Source organism: Oculina patagonica, chromosome 12, assembly GCF_052425735.1.
Source record: "Oculina patagonica isolate OP01 chromosome 12, crgOcupat, whole genome shotgun sequence".
Taxonomy (NCBI): Eukaryota; Metazoa; Cnidaria; class Anthozoa; order Scleractinia; family Oculinidae; genus Oculina; species Oculina patagonica.
Window position 1 is genome coordinate 15,255,745 of NC_135769.1, and position 18,661 is coordinate 15,274,405.

At 37.6% G+C, this 18,661-nt stretch overlaps 1 protein-coding gene across 1 annotated transcript; it reads right to left on the bottom strand.

Annotated features, from left to right (window-relative positions):
* Nucleotides 1-1,354: 1,354 nt before the first annotated feature.
* LOC144632620 (formin-like protein 3) lies at nucleotides 1,355-18,564 on the bottom strand. Its single transcript, XM_078491302.1, has 27 exons — nucleotides 18,252-18,564; nucleotides 17,978-18,042; nucleotides 17,761-17,844; nucleotides 15,396-15,565; nucleotides 14,691-14,838; nucleotides 14,060-14,110; nucleotides 13,533-13,631; nucleotides 12,396-12,542; nucleotides 11,920-12,036; nucleotides 11,118-11,249; nucleotides 10,870-10,896; nucleotides 10,492-10,536; nucleotides 9,658-9,726; nucleotides 9,175-9,313; nucleotides 8,630-8,668; nucleotides 8,298-8,404; nucleotides 7,790-7,901; nucleotides 7,217-7,276; nucleotides 6,715-6,842; nucleotides 6,424-6,492; nucleotides 5,551-5,637; nucleotides 5,090-5,158; nucleotides 4,638-4,718; nucleotides 4,126-4,252; nucleotides 3,577-3,677; nucleotides 2,890-3,054; nucleotides 1,355-2,736 (listed from the first exon to the last, which is right to left on the bottom strand). The coding sequence occupies exons 1-27, from the start codon at nucleotides 18,406-18,408 to the stop codon at nucleotides 2,575-2,577; spliced, it is 2,757 nt and encodes a 918-aa protein (XP_078347428.1). The 5' UTR covers nucleotides 18,409-18,564; the 3' UTR covers nucleotides 1,355-2,574.
* Nucleotides 18,565-18,661: the final 97 nt, after the last annotated feature.

Here is an 18,661-nt window from a genome sequence, read left to right on the forward strand (position 1 = left end):
TTTTCTACTCATGCACCCATCAATGGTTTGCCCCAGGATGGGGAGGGGGGGGGGCAACCCCAGGGGAATTTGACATTTTTTGGAATCCAGAGTCGAATTCTCCACCCCTGGGCACATAGCGAATGTCAAATTTCAATCTCCTCTTAAATTTCTAACCCAGCAGACCATTTTAGATGTCAAAAATCCCTTCCCTGGGAGAGCTTCATGATGTCAAATGCCCGTGGGTTCCCCCCTCCCATCCTGGGGCAAAACCATTGATAGGTGCATTACACCAACGAAAACTTGATCGGAGGTTCTTTGTGTGTGAAAGCGCGAGGGGAATGGGATCGGTCCTTCACATACCTCCTCTCCATTCCCCTCGCGCACGGAAAACCGCCAGAAAATGATATTTAAAACGATTGTTCCAGGGTAAGTTGAATTGTCGCTTTGGTTTGGAAAAAGAATTGCTTTTATTGTCGACTCCGAGTCGAACGGCCCGGGTTCGAGGCCTGGCCGGGGCGCTGCGTTGTGTTCTTGGGCAAGACACTTTACTCTCACAGTGCCTCTCTCCACACAGGTGTATAAATGGGTACCGGCGAATTTACTGCTGGGGGGTAACCCTGCGATGGACTAGCATCCCATCCAGGGGGGAGTAGCAATACTCCTAGTCGCATAATGCTACGGAAACCGGGATAAGCTCCGGCTGTACGGGCCACTTGGCTTGGACACAGACTTTACCTTTTTAACTAAATTCGAAACTGAACGTGACTGTCCAACCAGTGTTTGTAAGCCATAAGCTCGAGCAACAACTTAAGCGACACGAAATTAAGCCCCCTTTTGTTAACCAACAATGTATCGTCTACCAATTCAAATGTAACCTGTGTGATGCAGGATATGTGGGGTATACACGTGGCCACTTACACGAGCGCGTAGAAGGGCACACCAGAAAGGCGTCATCAATTTACAAACATTACAACCTGCAACACAATTGCGAAATACCTGAACGCTTTATCGAACAATTTCGCGTCATCACAAAATGTAGCGGCAAATTTGATTGCCTCGTGAAAGAAATGTTGTACATTCACATGCGTAAGCCAACACTTAACGTGCAAACGGATTCCATCCACACTAAGGTGTTCGTTTAGGCTGTTCATTGTTGTATGCTTATTTTGTAGCGTTCCTTATTTGCATACTGTACAAGTCTCTTGATAATGGAGTCAAGATGATTCTGAAACGTCGAGCAGTATTAAATCTTTCTTGGTTCTTCTTATGTATTTGCTGTAGCAAATCTCTGCTGATCAAATAAACGTTAGTCGAAAAAATTATATATACACAACGTTACGCAAATCCACAAGAAATTACACAAACAAGGAAATGCTGTGGAAAGTATACTGAACTTTAATATTCAGCAATTTAATGAATGGCGCTTAAAAATAGGTCTACTACTTACAGCACTACATTAAATCTACAAAAGATAGTTTAGAAATATTTTAACTACTCCTTGACAGTTCCTTGCCTATATTTACAGCCCTGTTGATGGGCCGATATTTCCTTCCAAAGGAAAAAACCTTTATTTATATCTACAACATCCATGACTAAGGATGCATCTCTTGATACTTTATACAAATACAAATTTAAGCAATGCATACCCTCTCCCGTGGAAAGGCTTCATATTTACAATGGAAAATTAGAATCAAACCACGATTATAACGGTCATTTTATGAAACTAAAAAATATAAAACTACGTTGTGTTACGTTTTAACACTGGAGACGGAGGACGTTTAGACGAGACTAACGTCTAAATTCGAAATGGTCGAATCGTCACACTAGTCGAGCAAATGATTAAAGGAATCTCTTCTACGAGTTCTGTTACAGGTAAAACTGTGACAAAGACGAGGCAATGATCACAAACTGCCATCAAATTGAGACCGTATACAACTTGTTTTCTTAGCTCTACGTAACAAGGCTAAAGTAGAAAACCCGGTGTCGAAAATCAAAACTTGAGCTATGAAAGTAAGACAAACCTGTTACAGATTGCATAACAAACACTGCTTATTGCATTGCCTTCTTTATAAAATATTTTCTCTCTTTAAATTATTTCAACAATTTTGGTATAAATTATCGAGGCATGCAATTTATATTACATTCATCTTAACTTTGTTTTTAAATTTATTTTTAATTTCCACTGGAAAACTACCTTATGTAGTCAAACATAAACATGTCATATACATTGTATTGTATTTACTGGTCTTTTTATATTATCCAACTGCATTCAGTGAGTACAATTAACGTGCGAAACGAGTACATAAGAATACCCCACGATATGAAAACTCTATGGATCGGAGACCACTTTAACAGGCTTTCTCTGAGACCTCTTATTTATCCTGACCACAGAAGGATTTCGGGAAAGGCAAGCGTTGGGAAATAAGTCTGTTATTGAAGATTTCAGTGTGAAGTGTACCTGTAAAGTTTCACTCATCCTACCGTCTCGCCAATATTTTATAAGACTCGTAAAAGTATACAGTGACACTACACCCTAAAATGTTTAATAAGATATATTTATCCCACTTTTAATGCATGTTTGTTAAGCTTGCACTACGTCACCAAGAACCGGTTGTTCTTGTTATACATTGATCTCCGCTGACCCTCATTAGCAGCTGCAGCAGCAACTTGAATATGAGCCTTTGATGATTCGCCATTACTTAGCGTCCGGCTCTTCTGTGGGCTTTTCAATTCTTCCAAGTCCCTCTGAGCTTTCTACAAACGATCAGAAAATAACAAACAATGAAATGGTTATAACTTTCGGATCCTTGTCTACTAATGACTTAAATTAGTTGCATCAGTGAGGACGCAAACTAGCGTTTAGCTTAGTGTACGTCTGTTATAAGCATAGATTTCCATTTTTCATACCTTGAAGTTAGCAATGAAGTCAATGAAGGCTTTGAAGAAGTCGGAAGGTTCAACCACTCGAGGGTTTTCACCGAACAGAGTGCACATCTGCGCATAAACCTCGTCCATCTTACGGTAACGTTCAGTGATACGCTGGACTTTCTTGAAAGCCGCGTTATAGAACGTCTGAATAAACAAACGCGTCAAGGAAAAAACATTTTAAGACATGTACTACTTTGTGGCAGGTTTGTTAGCAAAAAACGATTGCGGCCTCTCACCATCAATTAGCTTTCCGATGAACCCTGTTCACACGTCCGCAAGTGACAGCCCACTTTTGTCAAGCTAATATGTTCGCGGAGGTAGTCCTTTATGAGTAATGAGAGGTCACACCTACAGCAATTTGGCTGCCTGAGAATTTTTGGATCTCTCAGATATGGTCACAAAATTAAAAGAGGTAGTAGTCACTCGGGCAGAGAATCAACAGCACATACGAAATTTTACGCTAGCCTATACCTTCTGAAAAACGAGTTAATGAACGAAAAATTAAAAATATGAGCACACTGAATTCACACCACCATTACCGAGCATTAAAATCAGATTCTGCAGTAAGGGTAACAGTACCTTCACTTAGGAAGGTAGAATGAATAAAACTACAGTAAACAGGAAACAAATTAAAACAATAGATTTAGCAAAGCAACAAAAGGATACAAATATAATGAAGTTGTCTGGTTGCCTGTCTCTCTCAGACTTTGTCAGGTCCAGGCCTTTCCGCAATCCCTGCACATCAGCTGCTAGAGTCTGCATGGAAACTTTAAAAATAAACACACTTTTGAACACCTTCATCCAAATCACTTGTACATTGACCACACAAGGATCATAACGGGGTGCATCCCTATCAATTTGTCATAGCACGGATGGGGAACCTTAAAAAGTTTTAGCCGAATTTGTTTTAGCCAAATTTAAGTTAGTTGTTCGAAATATCAACCTTCTCCCGTCGTAACCGTGCGTGTTCTGTTTCGATTTACTATAATCTTTTCTCCTTTTTTCTACCTTACATGAATATTATTAATTTTCAGGTTTCGTCGATTGGTAATCACCAGGTAATTTTGTGCATTAATGTTAACACCCAAAAAGCTCAGAGCTACCTCTATGGACAATCGTTGTATTTTGATACATTAACCGCGAATAAAACTGTCCAACACTGGGATAAAAAAATACAATTCTGGATGGACAATCATAGAATATCTAGATATTCACCTGTAGTTGCTCCGTCTAGATACAGTTCCTCTGAGAAGTCCTGGAGATCCGGGAACCTTTTCTGCACAATCTCCACGATATAACTAAGGAATGTTTGTTTTCTGTCCGTAGTCCGAGTGTCTTCCAACTGAAATAAAAAAAATAGTTGGTTTTAAGCCGCAGTTCTAGACAGACGTAACGAAAGAAAAGATACATAAAACGATTTACTCTTTGTTCTCTTGTTCACAAAAGTCATTTTGGGGTCATTCGGGTTATTTTTAGTATTCATCGGGCAATATTACATTATTCCAAACAAAAAAAGGTCTTTGTTTTAGCACGACAACATCAAGTTTACCTGCTATAACGTACATGTATCTTCTATCTTACTTTCGCCTGGCGTCAAAAGGGAACAGCAGTTTGGGATTCGGTAAGGTTATAGTACGGGCTCATCAATTCTTGAAGACACGATTTCAACTCAAAAAGACTACCTTCAATCATGATAAAGAATCCTTTGGATTCAACTGTTGTCTTACCTTGTTTAAAGATTCCAGTTTAAAGCCATACGCAAGTCCTCTTCTGCTGCTATTCATGTAGTTGCCATATATCAGTATAATCTACATAGACCAAAGAAGATTGTCAAAAACGTTGACATCTATTAAGTGGTCTCATGGGACTAAAGAAGCCACAGAGTCAGTTTCTGTAGCACGCAGTGACTAGTTAACAGTATTGCTTCTTATACCCTGGGTGGGGTGCTAGTCCACTGCAGACTACCCCCACACAATGACCCTTGCCAGGGCTAAAACCCAGACTTCTCACCGGAGTCCATTGCGATCACCATTACGTCATCGCGGTTCTCATTCCTCGTAAGGACAAAGAGTTGGAAAGATATGACAATTTCTCGTTTTCAATTAGGTGTAATTCCAGCCTGCGTTTCCAACAAGAAACATTGCATAGAAGATGTGTTTTTAAAAAATTAAAGCATTACCTTAAATAACTTTTTTAGCTTGCCACTGTTAACAATGGAAGTAGCCGCTCTCAGAACAGCATCCACTTGCTAAAAAGGACAAGAACAGAACCTGTTATATTCTACATATGTATAACAAGCGAGAAAGGAATAAATATAACATATTACCCTCTAATGTGATATTTGAGTTTTGAGTATTGCTGCATATTTTTACCAATCCTGCTGTAGTTTGGCAAGTGAAGCATGTAGGGCGAAGTAAAAAAAGGAAAAAAAGCAAACCTGTAAAACCGTAGTAAACATCACTATGTCTATTAAACAGGAGATTTAGTTGCGTGTATGTACGACGAACCAGCATAAAACATATTTGAAAAGAGTAAAAGCGTTCTCTGCAAAGGCTTCAAATATCAAAACACTGTATCTCGTGTTTGATATAATAATATTGCTTCAATAATAATCTAACAACAAGAAAGGAACAAACGTACCGGCATAACAGTTCTCATGAGCTCATCAAACACACCAATAAACGCCATAACACTAAGTTTGGCCTCGTACCGCTCCACTTTAGCAATCTATGAAGTAAAGAAGCGTGATAAACGAACGATCATTCTGTGATAAACGAACGATTATTCTGTAGGTTTACTACAGTGCAAACGAGAAGGACAGTCAACAGGAATTAAAACGAGAATTTAAACTCTTGCTTTTGTTTGACCACCGAATCTAAATACACTGTCATCGAGTCAAGTTCCTTCTCGTCGAATTTGAACCTACTTAGATTTTAACCCGAGTCAAAAGATTTTGAACATGGAACACCATCGCAGTTATGTACGAACCTAAGCAGTTGCGAATTAAAATTTACAACAACAACAACAACTAAAATTGAATTTCTGTATTTAGAGAGGAAGCCACATCAGCTCTAGCTGGTTTTCATGTGGGTCCTCTATCCAGGTCAAATTGGAATTCCGAATTGTAAAATGTTGGTTTTTAAGGAAGCAGGAAAACCGGAGAACCCAGAGAAAACCCTTGGCCATCCTTGTTGCCCTGAAGAAAAGAAATCAAGCCTGAATTTATTTTTCAGGTTTTCTTTTCATAATTTCGATGACCTTCCATGTACAAAATCTTTTATCTGCAGTTTATGTTGTCAGTTCTGACATACCCACCAACAAGAATTGAAGATATCGTCAAATGAAAAGTGAGGAAACAATTAAAAGTACTTCCTTCATACTCACAGACTACAAGCAGGCCCCAATACTTCACGCACATTCAATTATCTGAAAGAGCGGACTATTTGCAGTAGCTCTTGTAGTCTATCTTCATATATGTATGGTTACTGATTGTTTTATTCACTGCCACCTTACCTCAAACAGAAACTGTTCAGCTTCAGCCAGCTTTGAATACTGATCTGCATGTTGAGCCAGTCCTGCCAGCTGAAATTAAACCACAAACAAAAACATAAAACAAGGAAAAATTTACACTGTACTAGCCCCATCAAACAAGTAACTTGTTTTGCACGCCCTCTCAAAACGTTTCCGATCATTTAGCACAACATGAGAACTTCAGAATTTCAACTGAAGATGACAAGCCCCGGTCGAGTGATAAGTATGTGATACGCCTTGCTACGCAGGCTGGTATATGAGCACAGTTCTCACCTCTTCCTTGGTAGGTACAAACTTGAGCAGTAATTCTGCATGCTCGGGTGGAAGCTCCACCAAGTCACACTGGTCTATCAGGAACCCAATTGTTTCTGTAGAGTGCTGTATGCGACGACGCGCAATCACTAAGGGACAAGTAAACAGATGAATTTTAAACACGTTTCTATTATTTTCTATCCACGCTTAAGCCGGCGAGTGACGGGATAATGGACCGTTTTTATCCATTTCTGTACCAACAGAGGAAAACATTTCACTTGCTCTAAATTTCAATACAAGTGATGCGTGTTGGTCATGTGAATGAATTAAACAAGAGGGAATGGTTTTGGTGTAAAACGAATCCTTCAGACTGAAGACAAGTAAGGAGAATATGTATCTTGACATCAGCCACCTTTGAAAAAAACTGAAGTCACGCAGCGCTTTTGAAAGTACCACAAGTGACAGCTGGGGTAGGTCGGGACAAGGGAAGACTCCCATGTGAGCGAGGTGAGTTTGAACTTACCAAGATTTCTTGCCCTTTTTGGCTCGATAACTGTGATTTGCTCTGCTGCTCGCTTTAAGGCTGTTGAGTAATATAACAAATATATACATGACTGTTTAAAAAATGAACTTTATCATCAACCCGCTAAAGAGACCTCTTAGTAGCAATTCTTTAACAAAGCAAAAATTTAATTCTTTTTAGTGCATGAAGACTCTGCAAAGAACTTGAACATGTCGAACGTGTCCGTAACTGTGCTCACATCATGGGTGGCCCCTTCTGAAATGTTCTTCTGATGAACGGTTACGGCAATATTTTCAAGAGCGCCATTACGTTCATGGTCTGTAGTACTTGAAAAAATAAACGTTGACCACTTTTGAATTTTTGCGCAGAAGCAACAAATAGTCAGGGAAACTATACACGTGTACGTCAACAGTATGTAATGTTTCAGGTGGAATCTCACTGAGATGTCTCTAGAGCTTGAAAAGAATTGAACAGGAAGAGCAACATCATTTTACAAAGAGTAGTGAAGACACGACTTGGGCTACAGTAATTTTTGGATTGAGCACAGATTAGGGACAGTGCATGAACACTTGCCTTGTTCTTTCTTCGCAATAAGATCCTCAGAAGCTTCATTAATTTTAAGCTCGAACCTCCTGTCAAAATCAGCAAAGTCCAGCAATCCCATGACTTCTTCGTCGCTTATACCCTGTTGGAACAACAAACAACGTCAATAATGCAAGACAGATACAGCTTTGTATGATGTAGCTCAGTTACCTGAAGTAAAGTAATTTCCTTAATTTGTTAGTTATAGGTTATTTCCACAACCTTACGTGGTTTATAGTTCGAAACCCGACAGGGCTGTGACCTTGGGACTGAAACCAAAACCAAAACCAATCGCGCTTGGCTTCCACAAGTTTTCCACCCTTGGTACCGGTTGCATGTTTTCCCGTACTTGGCATGGGATGCACACTTTTGCTCTTAGGTCTGATTGAATGATTGCGATTTGTTATGATTGGCCAGAAGAGTTAACTGGTTTTTAGAAAAAAGTTTTTTTACTGTAATAGGTATTAAAACTCAAATGGACTTTGCATTTGCCGTGTACCTTGAAGAATGCACTGGCGTCTGATTGTGACGTCATAGGAGTCCAGTTCAGCATTGGCAGTCGACATTTATTGGCAGCTAGACGCCGTCTCAAGGATGGAGTACCATCTGAAAAACAAGCAAATCCAGTTTGGTGTTACACAACAATTTGCAAACCTTGACGGTTTTCCGGGTATGGTGATCAAACAGCAACAGCAATAAGAACACCATAATCACCTAGACAATTACACCAGTCTAGACAAGTTAATTTAATTTCACTTTTGATCAGGTGTACACGATGTTTACAATTTAAAAATGAGGCAGTGCCCCTCACGTAACATCATTTTTACTTACCCAACTCAGGGGGAGGTGGTGGGGGAGGAACTAATGTACCTGTAAGAACATAAAGCAATACCATTAGTCAAACACTAGTGCCAAAACTGAACTTTTAAAAAGTCTGCCTAGATAAGTAAACAAGGCTGCATACATACTCAACAGACGTTGGCCTTGGAAGCAGCGACACTTCTTTTAATAAAAAGACTTAAAATGACGGATGCCTTGCCTTGATCGAAACTGCAAAACGCCCTCTAACATTTAAGCTAAACTATTTCCCAGAACTCTCTGATTGTGACTAAGCCAGAGGCTTACTGTATTATAACAATGTAGATGAGCCACAGCTGTTGTAACACATGGTGTAACAACACAGTTTTCTTAGCCTTGTTTAGATGGCCAAGAAAAGAATTTAGATAAAACAATCGTTATTGAGAGCAAGACCAGAAACCCTTTTAGTGCCTTACGGTAGCAGTGTGTAGTTGTTATAACTGCCTTCTACATCTAACATACCTCTAAATAATTATTGTTTTATGTAAGATGTTATACATTTGACAGCTAACACCTACCATCTGGTGCTGGTGGGGGAGGGGGTGGTGGTGGTGGTGGAGCGATGGGGGGTGGGGCTACAGCTGCTGCAGCCTCGGTTACACTGGTGATGAGTTCATTGGGTAACTCAGCTTGGTCTGCTTCATGCTTTACTTGTTTCTAAAAGAAAATGACACGTCGCCAATTGATCAACTAATAACAAAACAAACCAGACAAATCTAGCTTTACCCTGGTACCCTGTGAATCAAGGTTAAAGTAATTACATATTCAAATGATTTGGATATAAAAGTGACAAACTAAATTGCTAGTAATGTTCATAAAAAGTTAAATCCTTTTAACCCAAGTCTGCTGATACTTCAGTCACTTTCAAAATAAAATAAAAATTTGTTTTTTCAATAATCATGACTTTTACGGAGATAAACATCCATTCTGCAAACAGTTTTTTCTAAACTTTACAATAAAAACAAAAAATTAATAAACAACTACAAAAAAGGTTAGCTTACCACAACATTCTCCAACGTTGTCTGTAATTCTGTGGCTCGTAGTCGGTATTCTTCAGATCGCATATCAAGCTGAATACAACAACACAGTTTAAAACAAGAAATTACCAATGAGCACATTGCAATTTATACCATGCCATAGAAATTACAGCCAATCAGAATACAGGAAAGCCGTCGTATATTCGACGGTATTCAACCCAACCTTCCCATCATGCGCCGCGATTGTATTGTCGACGAAATTTAGTAAGCATATTTTCTATAGCATGGTATAAAATAGTTACACAACACTTTCTCGTGGTATACTATGGAATATTCCACTTGTCACTTGTATTTTCTTGGTAAACACACTCGCCTAAAGGCTCGTGAACAAGTGACTCTTGGGATATTCCATAGTATACCACTCGAAAGCGTTGCATAACTAGTATGTACAAGTTCCAGCCTTACTTTAATTTTGTACTTCAAAACAATAGGATTCTTGGTCATCAAACACATAAACAACATACATGTACTCAAAAAAAAAAATTTAAACTGACCATCAACGTGCCATTAAAACTTTTACAAGCTGTATCATGTTAACAAGGTTGGGTTAAAAAAGTGGCTGTAATTTAGGGGTGTCGAATGGTAAATGCTAGATGGCAAGACTAATAAATTTTCTGCGAGCCCGAGACCTTTTTAGCCTTGCAAAAGAAATCGAGACTCCGAGAAGGCATCAAAGAAAAATTTGAGACGACGAGACCCCTGAAATTTGGCTAAAATTTTGCAACACATTTTTTGAAGGACAATTCACCACCCCTTAATAATCTTCACTTGCCAAGCAAAGGACCAAATCAAACTTACCTCTGTGTTATGTCTCTTGAGTTCACTGTTCTCCCTTTGCAATTCCTGATAAGAAACAAAACAATATTCAGTATGACAAACATGACTTTAAATTGATGACATTTTCTTCAAAAGGCCCTTGAGTGGACAGAACCCACAGGGCAATTAAGGAAGGTGGGAAGGCCAGTGAGCTCGGCAGAGAAAGAGAAGGCCACCAAAACATCTACAGAGCCCACTGCATAGTGTTGTTAATGCTTTTTGTTCCAAATGGATCATAAAGTCTGATCCTAGTCTAGACTAAATTGACTTCTGTGAAGTTTTTTCTCTTTTTGCATCTATAGACTACCATGACTGCTTTACATGCTTTTGAGAAAATAAAATACAGAAACAATCACTTACCTCAAGTTTTGTTTGCAAAAGATCAACCTATGGCGAAAAAAGCAAAGTATAACAATTATTTTGTTAACAACCTCTTTAAAATTAAAATGATCGCACAACTTTGACTGGCATTTCTGAATTGCAATAAAGAGTTGACTTACACCTGAATTTAAGACACACTTGAGACGGCACTATTAAGAATGCCTGCATGGCTTAACATTTTCACAAACATTTTTCAGAAAAAAATGACAGTTAAGGCGATGTTTTACCTCATCTCTCAGGTACTTGGTTCTTTCTTTGAGAGTAACAAACTCATCCATAACACCTTGCACGTGAATATAGTTGTCCTGCCATGTTTTTAGAGCTTCCCGTACAGATCCTGCCTCCATACCCTCCAGGGTCTACAAAAATAAAACAGAAAATTAGATTTATTTTTCTCGTAGGTTTTTATCCGTGGTGAAATGCAGATCACCTTTCAGGATCCTTGCAGACCTTCAAGAGACCCTCTTGAAGATCCTTGAAGACACTTGGAGGATTTTTACCAGGGTGGTTACTGGTGAGAATTAATCCTGGTACTGATAGGGGTATCAAATGGTCTTTGCGAGCACTTGCGAGCACAGCGTTTTTCTTTGCGAGCACGAGCATTGAAAAAAATTAGCCTTGCGAGCAACAAGCACTTTTCAAAATCCTACCTCGCAAACGAGCACCCACTAAAATTTTGCGAGCATTGCGAGCACTGCGACATTTTGAGGGACCATTCTTGACTCCTACTGATGTTTGTGGAGATCACAGTTCTAAGACTAAAGCCACTGGACTAAACTGCTGTCCACAAACACTACCCTTAATTAAGGGTTAATTAAGCATGTCAGTGTCTAAGCCAGTAAGACTCTGACTGACATACTTAAAAGTTACAGCACAACCATGTACATTCACATGTTGTCCCTTCTTAAGATCCTTGGCTTATTTACTGCACCACAAACAACTTAAAACATAATTACTAGGTCTTGGTACAATCTTACTATGTAGCTTATACATGTATAATATATTATAATTATAATTATTATTGTATACCCTTTCCAGGCGTTCCACATCAAATCCTGCATCTTCAATCTCTTGTTGATGAAACACTTTCTTGTTAAATGTTGGTGAGATACCAATTAATGAGTTGAAAAAAGTTAAACACAGCGTCTGAAAAAGATAAAATTAATTCAAAATATCATCAAGCACAAAATGTTTGTTGGAACCTGACACTCTTTTGCAAAAATTCTTATTCTGTAGTACTTAATGATTTTATAAAATGAATAAAATGAGCATTGTCATGAATGTCTTAATTTATAATTGAATAGAAATGATCATCATATCATGAAGGGTGTTGTTTCATTTTTCAAATGACTGATTGAATTCTCGCCTGTTGTTTAGGTTCTCTCCAGCATTTTCAGAGTAAAAAGACATGGCTATGACCTTTATCAGATTGACATAAAATCAAAGGTCTCTATATTTCCATAAACAAACAAATAATAGTTAGTATTGTTGTTGTTTTTTTTTACCTGGAACTGGGGTGATATAGGTCTCTTGTACATCAAGTTTATCAGTGTTTCAAATGTCCGGACCTCCCTTGTTGTTCTTGCATAAAACCTCACTGCATCAATAACTTTGTCATAATATTCTGACTGCATGCAGGCCTGTGTTAACATCTGGTCAGGGATAGAGAAAACAAGTCAATGAAAGAATTTCAACATTTAACTAGTATGTGCACGTGTGAGGGAGAGGGGAGGTGATTAGTGGTGATTTGATTATAATTACAGTCGAAGCTCTCGTAAGCGGACACCCTCGGGGGGCGAAAAAAGTGTCCGTAACTGGAGCTGGCCGCTTACGAGAACCATTCTCGTAAGCGGTCACTAGAGACCTGTGTGGGGGATAAATGACCGCGGGAGCTTGCCCAGCTAATAATAACCGGACAGACGGGGGTGACGACAAAACAAGCACTGAAATATGGTACTGTAATTACTGTAAAATCATTGCGATGTGAAAGTTGATCAATAAAAATAAGATGAAGAGGTTGTGAATAGGATTTTCTTTGGGTTGTCCGCTTACGGGAGCTTGAAAACAAAGAAAAAGTCTAAGTCGTAATCTCTGAAAGTGTCCGAGGACGCTTATGAGAATGTCCTCTTACGAGAATGTAAAAATACAGAGTTTAATGTATGGGAGTTAAAACGGGATTTCAAACAAGGCGGCCGTTAGTAGAGCTGTCCACTTACGAGAGTGTCCGTTAAGAGAGCTTCAACTGTAAAATATTATCAAAGTTATCAAAGGGCTAGTGCCAGTTTGGAGAAAAGGCTATCTCGGACCATTTTGGAAAGCAAGTTTTACAGTCACTCAAACTCAAACATGCAGTGAGGAAAAGCAAAAGTGACATTTCGGTATTGCTCATGCAACTTTGGTATTGCAACTTTGATTGTAAAGATGTCTATTGGAATAAATTTTTTTTTTAAAAAGGAATTGCTGTTTCTAAGTGTCTGATATTCAAAGGGCAATTCTAAAGTCAAATTGTCTCCTCTACTTTTTTATACAAATTCTTCTAATTTTAAAACTTCACAACTCTTGAAGAGTTTGGTCTTTGATAAGAAGTGCTGTAGTCAAGTATGTAGACTAAACAGATAGATGATGATCACAGTCACACGCACCTTAACAACCAGTGCTCGTGTTTTTAAACTGTCGATTTTTAAACAGAGGATGATGGATTTGAGGCAGTCATCTACACTCATGATGGACTGAAAGCCATACTGGAAAAACAAAAATGGAAAAATAATTACATATCAAAGAAATGTTAGACAGATAACAAATTTATCAAGAACAAGGATAGCATGTACGTAAACTGAGAGCTTGAGATTATTCTTACTAATTATGTTAAAAAGTTTTAAAATTGTTTTATCAGTCGATGAGAACACATGTACACATAACTAGCTTGTTAGCAAGTTAGAAAATGTTTTGCCCCCCACTGAAAAGTTTTGTCATATCAGGTCAAAATAAAAAAGCCTATAAGTTTTAAGTCACTTTCTCCTTCCAACTTTTTTAGCAACAAAAATGATCGTTTATTTGCTTTAGTTGTACTGAGTATCTAATTTCAAATTTTTAATCTGCAGGTCTGCGACAAACTTTTCATTGTGGAAGATACATGTAAGCAAATTTAATTCTGTTATTTTCAACATACCTTGTTCCTCATTAAGACTCTTATACACATAAGACACAAATGTTCATCAACCTAATGTGGAAACAGGAAACGTTATTGTTAGGGATTAGGACGGAAACTATGATAGAAACAATGTTGGGCACCCTTATAAAATCTTGAGATCTTTCATGCAGCCTGATAATTTGCCACAAACTTTATCACAGGTAATTAATAATTAGTCAAGATTAAAAGATTTGAAATCAGTTCAGTTAATAGGGAAACATTAGCTTTAAGGGTAATTAAAAGCCACATATAATTTTAATTATTGTTAAGTATATTAATTAAAAATAAGTTTTATTGAATATTTCATTCTACCATGATTGTAATATTAATTTTCTTTAAACATAATTTTATTAACTAAAGATGAAAAGGATAACAGCACCAGCTATTACTCTACTTTTAATACTTTTCTGTGGCAGGAAGTGCTATGTCCATTACCAGCCAACTGCAAGGTGAGTGATGCTAATAGCTGTTAAAATAATTTTTGCAGTTCTCAGGGATTTAGAGGCAAAAGGATTATTCTGCATTGTTTAGACCAATGCATTAACGACAGTGTGTAATAAAAGCTATAATATGTAACAGGCAGCTGGAAATTAACTCATAAAGCACTCACAAAGTCTCTGGCCAGAACGTCTGGTTTTCCTTTTTTCTTTGGAATGTTCTCATCTTCAGGCAGTGGCTGATTTAAGTGCAGGTACTGTAGGAATTCTATCAATGCAATGTGGCCTCTGTAGGGATCATCTATAAATTCACGTAACCAGCTGAAAGCAAAATGTTAAAGCCATTTCAATTTCAAAGAATGAAGATTGTTGTATACAAAATGGTCAAGTGATGGCATCTTTGAATAAAAGGCACTTCTCAAATGTAAATGGGGGAAGAATGACTTTTATACAGTTTCTAAGTCATTTTGTTTGGGAGCAATGGAAGCAAAAATTATAGTAATTGTACCCGAAAAAGTTGGGAGTTTGTTGCCCAATATTTTAAGGAAGGTCAATGTTCTAAAATTTTTATGAACCAATCACATGATTAAGACACCTAGCAGAAGATTATTGACTTTGCTTTTGACCATTGCCTTATAAATTCAACATGGGAAATGAATAACATACTTTGGAAGAGGTAGGACTGTTAAGTTTATGTAAGCTACATTGTAAAATCCAGTGCATTTTTAGCAAGGCATATTGCAAAAGTATAATACTGTCAGTTACCTGTAGAAGTTTTTTATTTATTTATTTTTTTATTTAGCCAGCATAAACACTGTATACCTAACCTTATAAAAGGTTGCAACTATAATATATCTTAAGTGTGCAAGTTAACTCACGTGGTATTTGGATGTGTTCGAAGGTCAACCTCCAGGGACCTCAATATCATCTCCACAGGCTCCAGACCCTTGAGGAGTTTCTTGTTTAATGTTTTGTTAAGTGCAATATCCCTGTGGGTCTTTAACTGTTCAATATAGAAGCCTGAAGAGTACTTGGGCTGCATTAACTCCTACAGTATAAAAACAGACAGAATTCTGTAATTAGTAAATATGTGACTTCTGGTAACATACATAATTATTTCCTGCGTTAAGTGGTTGGGGTGCTTATATTGGATGTCAATATAACAACCTAAGGAGTACAGTTTGTAGTGCCTTAATTCTTACAAAAACACATAAGTTTATTGTCTTCAGTTAATATGTGACTCCATCTGGTAATAACATACATATTTCCTGTATCAAGTGCTTGCAATACTTGACCAAAAAAATTGAAATTCTATATTTTTATTATTTTATTTTTTGTGATTCAACATTTTTTTTTTCAAAGAAGAAAGCACATTTTGTGCCCTTTCAAATGAGATATTGGAGACTTTACAGTTGTAAATACTTTTGGAGTTATAAAATAAAGCGTGCGACATGGTCAATTTTGTATCATTTTTGTTGTGACAAGAATCTGAATGAGTTAAAGGGATTGAGGGATAGATATAACCTGACTGCTGAGAATAAATTGGGGGTGGATTGTAGGATTTTTTTTTGAATTCAAAGTTTGGTACAGATGTACAATTTAGTTTAGATTTAGATGTAAATATTCACTATGCATGTGTATCTATAGGCTTCTAGCTTTAAAGCTGAGGGCCATTTTTCTCCAGAAAAAATGTCAGTGCTGACAGTACATAATTTATATATTGTAGATAGAACTACCTGAAAAAAGATATTTCCACCAAAAGGTCAGACTTAGTAAGTCTATTTTTTTTTTTTTTTTTTTTTTTGGGGGGGGGGGGGGGTTAACCATTTGAGGAAACAAAACAAAAGAAATGGTGAGCTGATTTTTAACTGCAGGGAGTGGGAGAGAGGGAGGGAGGGAGGGAGGGGGGGGGGGGTCTGTGGGCTCGTCAAACCCACTCTGGCCAAATTAAGTGCTAAGTAAGTCAGGAACTGTATGTCCAACTTGTACAATCTACCTTTCAGCATTTGCCATAGAACAGTGTGCCTTATGTGTTTTTTTTATTATATGTGCGATACAGACACAATTTTTAACAATAATAATGGTTCTTGTACAGGTGTTACTATGCCAAAACCATCATCTACTAAAGGGTTGACTGGTTTCTGACAGGTACTGTACTTTATGGACTTCAGATAAAATTAGTCCTAGGGTTTTTACACATTCAAATTACCATAAGCTATTTTTTTATAATTTTGCACCCAAAAATATTCAGCATGTATAAGTAACATTATGGATTTCTGTCTCTGAACAATGACTGTGAAATAACGTTCACAAAATTAAGCACAACATTATATAAGGTTCAATTCATCATGGTAAATTGTGGTAGGTATATTTGTGTGCAAAGTGCAATACTAACATCCTCTTGTTTGTCAATGCCAGAATCGTCGTCTGATTCAGACATTTTCGTGTCACTTTGACACTTTAGTTTGTCTTTCCACTTAAGTTACAAACTACTGAGTCTTCAGCTACAAACTCTCTTAGTTCACATCACTTCCATGGCATAAGTTACATGAACTTTAGATAAGTATGTAACATCCATATCCTTTCTAAGACTTCTAAAGAGCTTGTATTTAGAGATCAAAACCTCTCTTTTGCTGAAGTCAAGAAGTTCGAATTATAATAATTTTTTTGCCGCAAAACATGTTTGCCACCTGCAAAGTTCCTAATTAGACTTCCTTTCAAATTAACCGCAAGATATTTATAGCAACTTCTAGCAATTACATGCAAGACTTGTAAAAAACTTCTTTTATGCATGTTTAGATCACTCAGCAAAAACCTATCAGTGTATAAATCTGTTTTCTGCAGTTAAATTCAAATTCATGACAAGGTGACTGTGGGAAAAGCCAACGATATAATCCTTGCAATCGGATCTATTGTAGTGGTATTCTTTGTAGTGTCAAAGGGATTAATTAAACTTTAATGTCCAAAGCACTTATCTGTCAATCTCAACTGACGTAAATGTTCTGGATACGAATTAACGCTTCGTGGGTGCAAAATAACAAATTCCAAAAAGTTTTAAGAACATTATTTTAATTTTACACACAATCTCAAATGAACCTTTTTTATATTAAATAATGCTTACAATAAATGCATTCAGGTTTTAGCATACCGGCCGACAAGTAACTAACTGTCAAAAGGCTGGCTAAAGACACGATTAATATTCTATTTTGGAATTAGGACAAAACAGTGAAACAAATTTCATACCTTCGCTTTAATCATTTTCCATTTATGAGCTTTCGGACTTTTGGCAAGTTCCGCTGCTCTTTCTGGTGGTAATGTCATCTTTTCCTATGTTACGGACAGAGAAAAGCATTAAGAAAGTTGACAAAGTAATCAAGACTTGTTTACATATCGTGCGCCGCATAAATATAAGCCATCAAAACTCTTGAACAGTTTTGAATACAAGTTGAATCCAGCTTACCAACAAAGTGGAAAATCTTCGCTCGATTTCTTCATCATCGGGTAATTCGTCGTCAACATCAAACTCTACGATCACAAAAAATAAAGTTTGAAAAAAAGTTAGCGATTCAAATATTAAAAGCACCCGTGGAAGAAATTAGGTTGGTTTCACATGGCGAGTAATCTAACTCTGCTCCGTTAGCACTTATGAGAGTTTGCCTTTGTTTTGAATAAATGATTTCACTTTCATGTATGTCACAAAAGGGAGCTTCCAAATGAAACAACAAGAATCTTACCTGTATCGTCGCCACCTGACGAACTTTGAGACACTGAAACAGCGCTCGAGGACGATCTCACTGAATCGAACATACTGAGCCTGGATTTTCGAAGTTCGCTCTTCTTCTTTTTATAATTACGTTTAGCTTTTGCATTCCCAGCTCGATCTTGCACCATGCTGTTATCTGTGAGGCAAGCTGCGTCGCTACAAAGGGATCAAACTGAATACTCCAATTAGAAGTTACCGTATGCCGTCTGTTTTTGTTGCTGTCGGTTCATCTTTGACGTCCCAACAAGAGTGGGGTTAGTATCTGTTGTGCATGGTTACAGAGCAACTTGGATTATATTGTTAACACTGGAACCTTCTGAATTTTAACTAACAATTGACATCAATCACTTAACCATGGGAATCGCTAAGTGCTTAGAGTTA

What these genes read in the sequence shown, in the direction of transcription:
- LOC144632620 (XM_078491302.1), bottom strand. Translation starts at nt 18,408, where the DNA reads ATGGTGCAAGATCGAGCTGGGAATGCAAAAGCTAAACGTAATTATAAA. An exon ending in CCAAGTACCTGAGAGATGAG is followed by an intron (nt 10,897 to 11,117) that starts GTAAAACATCGC and finishes TTTTCGCCATAG; the next exon opens with GTTGATCTTTTGCAAACAAA. An exon ending in TCAAGAGACATAACACAGAG is followed by an intron (nt 9,727 to 10,491) that starts GTAAGTTTGATT and finishes TGTTGTATTCAG; the next exon opens with CTTGATATGCGATCTGAAGA.